The 8,175-nt window shown below is 34.3% G+C and overlaps 1 protein-coding gene across 1 annotated transcript; it reads right to left on the reverse strand.

Moving 5' to 3' along the window:
• Positions 1 to 5,218: 5,218 nt before the first annotated feature.
• Positions 5,219 to 5,818, reverse strand: LOC110940745 (ethylene-responsive transcription factor ERF024). Its single transcript, XM_022182308.2, has one exon. It carries the CDS (start codon positions 5,816 to 5,818, stop codon positions 5,219 to 5,221), a length of 600 nt encoding a protein of 199 aa, XP_022038000.2.
• Between the last annotated feature and the right edge of the window lie 2,357 nt (positions 5,819 to 8,175).

Consider the following 8,175-nt stretch of genomic DNA (forward strand, 5'->3'; position numbering starts at 1 on the left):
AGATTGTTAGCAGCACAGAAGGAAGCAGTGCTGGAAGCTAACTATCCTGATGAGAAGCTAGGAGTAACTGAGGAGCAGTTATCCTACGGCAAGGACGGAATCCTAAGGTTGAATGGACGAATATGGGTTCCAGTTTATGGAGGACTTCGGGATGTTATCCTCCAGGAAGCCCACAGTTCCAAATATTCCGTTCATCCTGGAGCTGATAAGATGTACCAGGATTTAAAGGCAAATTATTGGTGGATAGGCTTGAAGAAGTCTATAGCTGCCTATGTAGCTAAATGCTTGACGTGTGCTCAAGTCAAAGCTGAACATCAGAAACCGTCAGGTTTGCTACAACAGCCTGAAATTCCCACTTGGAAATGGGAAATGGTGACGATGGATTTCATCACCAAGTTGCCAAAGACTAATAAAGGAAATGATACTATTTGGGTGATAGTAGATAGACTGACTAAGTCAGCACATTTCCTACCTATTAAGGAAACTTACAGCTCTGACATGTTAGCCCAGTTGTATGTTGATAAGATTGTATCTCTGCATGGGGTACCAGTGGCTATCATCTCTGACAGAGATACCAGATACACGTCACACTTTTGGAAAAGTTTCCAACAGTCTTTGGGCACGCATTTAAATTTTAGTACGGCTTATCATCCTCAGACGGATGGGCAGAGTGAGCATACTATCCAAACTTTGGAAGACATGCTACGTGCGTGTGTGATTGATCTAGGTGGTAGCTGGGATAAACACCTACCATTGGTCGAGTTCTCCTACAACAATAGCTACCATATGAGCATTCAGGCTGCACCTTTTGAGGCATTATATGGTAGGAGATGCAGAACGCCCATCTGTTGGGCAGAAGTGGGAGAAACTCAATTATCAGGACCTGACATAGTATTTGAAACGACGGACAAGGTTGTCCAGATTCGTGATCGCCTAAAAGCTGCCAGGGATAGGCAGAAGAGTTATGCTGATAAAAGGCGAAAACCTCTCAAGTTCGAGGTTGGTGATAAAGTCCTGCTTAAAGTGTCGCCCTGGAAAGGAGTGATGCGATTTGGTAAGAAAGGTAAGTTAAGCCCGAGATACATAGGACCTTCGAGATCATCGAATGTGTAGGATCAATGGCTTATAAGCTAAACTTACCTGAAGAGCTCAGTGGTATTCATAATGTATTCCACATCTGCAATCTGAAGAAATGTTTAGCTGATGAATCACTAGTCATACCACACACAGATGTGCATATAGATGAAAGCTTAAAATTTGTGGAAAAACCTGTATCGATTGAGGATCGGCAGGTAAAGAAGCTTCGGAGGAAGTATGTACCTATTGTAAAGGTCAAATGGGATGCCCGTAGAGGTCCCGAATACACGTGGGAGTTAGAATCCACAATGAAAGAGAAGTACCCTCATTTATTTTAGTAAATCTCGAGGGCGAGATTTCTTTTAAGGGGGTGAGGATGTAACACCTCGAAAAATTCATGTCCGATATTATATCGACACGTGTCATGGACTTTAAACGTGCAAGGGACTGAATTAAAAGGGCTAAAGTTGACAAACAAGGAAACTGTGTGAATAGGTCAAAAATGCTTGATACATTAGTCAAGATATATGGCAGGTATCTGCTTTTGTAGGGTTTTTGTACAACTTATTAGAACATGAAAAATTCAACTCTCTTTTTTAAATCCAACTCTCTTTTGTACAACTTACTTCTTTATACTTTTTTCCCAACATCCTCTATGAAGTATTAAGCTTTATACTTTTCAGTACTTGTTAGTTTAAATAATTGATTATATGAACTGATCGAAGCAATGTTAGTGTACGTTCTTTTCAAATTTTATGAATGGTATTGTTACGGATGGTCTGATCCTTCAATATCAAGGTCCATTTCTGTCTTTTCGTTAAATATTTATCTAGACTATAACTAATTAACATTATTATCCTATATATGTTTTATTATATTCTAAAGTCTTATAATTAAATTTGTTATTAACGTAGTTAGTTGTAACTACCACTTGAAAGGATGTGTTGGTTAATGCTGTCCTTTGGTTTAGTATAAATATGGATGAATATTGGTGTGGTGATATTCTATCTATGCATTGTGTTTTTTCATATTATCTTCTAATTCCTTAATCCGTTTATACATATATACGGGCTACATCCCCTAAAAGAGCCTAATTTCAAGAGAAGCTACGAATGCACAAAGATCAGGAGTATAATCATTCATGTAATCACGTTACTACATAATCACATAACATTACGTAATTACGTAATATTATATAATCACATAGTGTATATAAAATCACGTAACGTTATATTTATTTGTTCTGAATATAAAACATATTACGTAATTACATAATATGATGTAATCACATAATAACGTATTGGTGTGTAGTCACGTAACGTGTTAAAAAATATTTTTTCAAATTATAAAATCTATAACAATAACTAAATCAAATTAAAGAAAATAAAATGTTCTTTTTATGGTGTAATTTAAAAAAAAAAAATATTAACGTATGATAGAGTTGTATTCGTTTAAAAATTATGGGAGAACTGGCCAAATGGCGGGGCCACATAATTTCAACTAGGGTTGTCAATCGTGTCGGTTTGACGGGTTACAGGTTGGGTGGTTGGTGGGTTAAAATATCAACTTGAACCCGACACATACTATTATTTGGGTCAATGGTTGTAACCCTTGCCTAACCTATATAAATTGGGGTCAACTCGAACCCACCCGTTTAACCCATGTTTTTATTTTTAAATGAGTAATACAAGTTGATGATTTATAAACGGGTTATCTATAACATGTTTAACGATAAGTACGAGTATGATAAATAAATAATATAATGTGTCAAAACTAACATTATTATAACTAACCATTCAAAATAGAAACGGTAAAAACAAAAACAAAAATATAAAGGTGTTTTTTTTTTCTAAATAGTTAAACGGGTTAATGGGTAAACCCGTTTTTAATACGGGTCAACTAGAACACGGCCTGTTAAAAAACGGGTCGTATTAGTCTACCCAAACCTGTTTTTTTCGTGTAAGGTTAGTTGGTTGTGTCAAGAACTATATATTGCATTGCTTGATCAATGGCTCATGTTCGCTTAGCATGATAATTCATTGTTGTATTTGATCCGATCACTTTATGTATGAGGTTTGGTTCCAGTATATAATGTCCTTAACTTAAGAAATGTAGAAAACCAGATCAAACAAACTTCGATTGAACTTCTTCAGTGGCGTTGGAACAGCCTTGTTGAATCCTAAGCAGAAACCCTATCACCTTAACCCTAAACCTTAAAGGTAAACCCTAATTCTAAACTCTAAAGTTAAACCTTAAAATTAAAACTACAAACCCTAAACGCTAAACCTTAATTCCTAAACTCTTACCCTAAAAGTTAAACTTTAAGCCCTAAAAACTAAACCATAAATATATTTGATTTGTGTTCGACGAACTAGTTCTAATGTCGTTGTAATGAGTTTAATCAAAATTCGTTTGACTTGATTTCCTTCATTTCTAAGTTAAGATCTATTTGTATTTGATATCTATATTTCTTGTTTTCCATTCATTATTCATTGTCAACAAATACATGTTACTGCTTAAAAAACTAGTACCATAGCTGGTATATATTGGACATATTATCCCCATGATGTGGTATGTAATTTACATGGTAAGTTGCCATATATGTGACATAACATACGCGCTCGTAATATATGGTGGTTAATAAAAATATTCTTTATTTTCTGCTAACTTCATATTTCTCTTCAGTTGTACAAAATCAACTAGGACTCCTTGGTGAGACTGTGACATCTCAACTTATGATAAGGTGTGGACCATAATAAGACCATAAATTAAACATACTATTTCTTCCCAAATCAAAATGTTAAATGTCATTGTTGGCTGCTTGTATGGATTTGGACAGTGTGAATTTTAGGAGCAAGATATGAAATACAATATCAAACCAATAAATTAGAATTTCAATTGTTTAAGGTCAGCCTAGGGGGGACACTTCATTACATGACAGGAAACAAGACTCGACACGTATAAAATAGGTTTTGAGTTAGCTAACATGACACTTCATTACGTGTGAAACCGTGTTATCATGACCCGTTTAAGGGGTTTATAAGTTCATATTTATATTCTGGAAGAAGGGGTTATTGTATAAAAATTTCGAAATTTGATTTTTTTGTTATCTTTAAACTGTTAATTTTCAAATTGAAATTAATTTTACATTTTGAAATCTCTATCACTTTTAATTTTCAATAACTCTATTTATTAGTTCTAACTTTTGGTTCATAATCCTTTTCTTCACATCCTCTAATCTGGAGCTTAATAATATAAACCAGGTTTGATAATCGAAAATAAGAGACAAAGAAACAATAGACGATTAAAAGGAAACTAGCTACAAAAATGTGTAATTTGAGCCGTTTTCAATTGGTTTAATTTTTACCAAATCAATAGGTATTACTTATATTCACAAATGAAAATTAAATAAGTACACCACACTAATACGCTGCGATTTTAAATGGGTTTGACACTTGAAGAATTCAAAAGGCAAACTCCTGGGTCCAATTGCATTTTTGGTTTAGTTATAAATATTCAGAGCAATGTTCCAAGAGTGATAAATAGTCCCTTGAATAATAGAAGGCTGATTACATCCACCCACTAAACCTTGTAAAATCATCGTGTTATGAATTGATTTTATATTTTGTTTTTTTATGTTTTGCCTAACCAACGAATTGTACTACTTCTCTTCAAGAGCCAACTATAAATGATTTGCAGATGTGTGGACAGAAATAAGCAGAAACCCTAAACCAAGATCATGCCACTATTTGATCAGTTATTAATCCATTGACTAAATGCTTAAAGTCTTCACATGCTCTTACTTTTGTTTCTTTTATTTGATTGAACATGAACACCTAAGTTATTGGTATAACTTTAAATTGAAGATTAAGCTAAATCCCTATGATTTTCTAATCTTCAAGCTATTAATATATACATATACATATATATAGTATGTGTGTGGCACCATATAACACCATTTCAAATAAAAAAAAAAACTTATCCAACACATATTTTACACCTTAAAGCTCTAGTTTTTAACTATAGCCTTCAACAATCGCCATATTATTCTTATAATTACTATACATATATATATAGCAGGCGATTTGCATACTCTACAATACATGACATACGTATATAGAGTGTTCATTACTCATTATATCTAAAGATTCCACAAGTTGTCCAAAGAGTTTCCCGTTGTGTTCTCGTCGCAAACAAAATCGATCCGTGGAGGGCTAAGAAGCATCCCTTCGGCCATATTTGCTAGAACATTCGGCATATCGAATATCAAATCTTCATCCACAAACGCACCCCCTCCAATATTCACTGGTGGCTCAAATGTAACCATTTCACTACCACCAACACCAACACCAACACCACCACCAGCACCATGACTGTCACCAAGACTGCCCATAAACGCATCCATTGCTGCTCCGGCAGCTGCAGCCGCACCAGCCGCAGCCGCTTGAATGTCACGAGGAGCAGAAGAAGCTGGAACAGGCAATGAAGCAGCTGAATCAGGGAAATTAAGCTCAGCATCAACACCTTTGAGTGCCAATGCCGCAACATCATACGCCACAGCCGCCATTTCAGCAGTTGCAAATGTACCAAGCCAAATTCGATTAGGCGATTTGGGCTCTCGGATTTCTGATACCCATTTTCCACTGCTTCTTCTTTGCCTCACCCCACGGTATTTCGGGTGTTTCCCTGAATAACTACCAGAAGGAGAATTAGTATTCGTATTCGTATCGTTTGTGGACATTTTTCTTTTTCGCGGGTTAATCTTTTGCATGAGAATAAGAAAGAACTGTGTTTGGGGAAGAAGATGAAGATCGCCACCGCAGCCATGCAAATATATAGGGATGAGATAATCAATCAAGATTCACTCACTGTTTAGGGTTTAGAGGGTTGCAGTTGCAAACCAGTAGGAGATGAACTGCGTTTTGTGAGGTTTAGAGGTGCAAGCCTGTAAGGCAAAGTTTTTGATGGGTGTAGTTCTAATAGAGAAAGGCAACTATATGTCAATCCGAGTACAGTCGTTGAAATCTATGTTTATGGGTCCTTTTTGTGAATTTAAAAGGAGTGAAATGACGGCTGATACTTGATAGCCACTTAGAAATTTCACTTCACCACTTCAAAGTTTGGCAACTTTGCCTCATTAAGCCCTTGCTTCATTCAATTTATAGGTATTATATATGAGCAATGGTTAGTTAGACTATATCGGTTTCAGCAAGTTTAAACTTTTGTTATTATATAACTTGGGATTTCTTTGCGCGTTTATACATGAATTCGATCGATATCTGTTCGGTTCATTATACAGGAAAATTTGATATACCAGTATAGTATTCGGTATAATAACCGAAGATAAATCAACAAGTGTTTCACATCAACCGGAAAAAGATAAAAAAATAGACATTGGTATCGGCACCAACACTAATGTTGTTTGAATGATATCGATCAATTCAAATCGTCCTAGTGCCGATACATATATTCATTTATCGTTACAAAGAAAGTTGTATAAATAAAAAAGTATCATAAAAACTATAAAAATGAAGCTAATGTTGTTCAGTATGGTAAGGTAGTGATACGGTGTTAGTTTATCGAAAGCAAAACTATAAAAATAAATACCGTACCAATACCTATGTTGTTCGGTTGGCAATGGTTCAGTTCACTACAGCAGTGGCACAATATCAATTATCAAACACAAATCCATAAAAATGAATATAGGTAAACATACCGATGTTCAATTTAGCTTGGTATAGTATTGTAACGATACGGTGCTACTTTATCAAAATCAAAAGCAAAATACCATACTAATACGTATGTTGTTCGGTTGGTTTTGGTTCGATTCACTACAGTAGTGGCACGATATCAATTATCAACACGAACCCATAAAAATGAATATAGGTAAACATACAGATGTTCAGCTTGGCTTGGTATAGTATTGAAATGATATGATGCTAGTTTATCAAAAGCAAAAGCAATAAAGTAAATGACTTGTGCCGATAAAGATGTTGTTTGGTTGGTTTCGGTTTATTTGGTATGATAACGAACTAATATACGTTTTCAATAAAATTTATATTGCAACGTTGAAAAAATAACAAAAAACGCAAGCTATAAGAAAAAAAATCATATAATATTACTAGAAAAAATTAAAAAAAAATTCTTAAAAAAAAAAACAATTTACAATTCATGATCACTTACTATATAAATAATACAAACTAGCTACTTAAGGTTTGTTTTGATTTTATTAAACAAATTTGGCTTTATGTAACAATGATTTATACATTATTTTTATATGTAGTATATCAAAAACAAAAAAATGGAAGTTAATTAATACTACCTCCGTCCCACTAAATGTGTCTTATTTTGAATTTTCAAAGTCTTTATTTATAAACGTTGACTTTAATTATATATTTTTTGTGTTATATAAAACGTGATGAAAATTAACCCGATAAAAACACTTGTAAAACACACTCAAATCATATAACTTCATCAAGTATTATCTAACACAATCAAAATTAGTTAAGATCAAAGTTTATAAACAAAGACTTTGAAAATTCAAAGTATGACACTTTTAGTGGGACGGAGGTAGTATTTTAACGTATAATGTACCAAGGGATTCTATGTATAAAGGCACCCGTTGATTTTTTACGTTGGTGATATTGTAAATATGTTTTAGTGTAATTGAATTTAAAAATACATCAAACGAGTCCAAGTTAACATATGTGAAATACATGTTTATACAAAATAACTTAACTGAATTTGGATTCTTTGAAACATGGCTAAGTCTAAAACAGAAGATTACGCTAACTCGGTTAAAGGTCATCGTAATTTTACAAGTCAACATCAAATGCGGATCGACATTGTAGTCATTAATTGGACACATATATACATGTATTTGGTAGTTATCAAATGGTTAATATAATGTTATTAAGGGATCATAGCGTGGCTTCACGCCTCAGGACACCTCACCAAAAGACGGCGCTAAAAAGAGATGCCATGGAAGCTTTCACCAAGCTTTTAACGGGCATGAAGGAATGCATCGAGAAAGTGTGTGTGAGAGAGAGAGAGTCCCTACTACGTATTTGACAGTAGCATAAAAGTAACTTTTACACT

Source organism: Helianthus annuus, chromosome 1 (genome assembly GCF_002127325.2).
Source record: "Helianthus annuus cultivar XRQ/B chromosome 1, HanXRQr2.0-SUNRISE, whole genome shotgun sequence".
NCBI lineage: Eukaryota > Viridiplantae > Streptophyta > Magnoliopsida > Asterales > Asteraceae > Helianthus > Helianthus annuus.

Coding starts and splice junctions, on each gene's coding strand:
- LOC110940745 (XM_022182308.2), bottom strand. CDS start 5,818: ATGTCCACAAACGATACGAATACGAATACTAATTCTCCTTCTGGTAGT.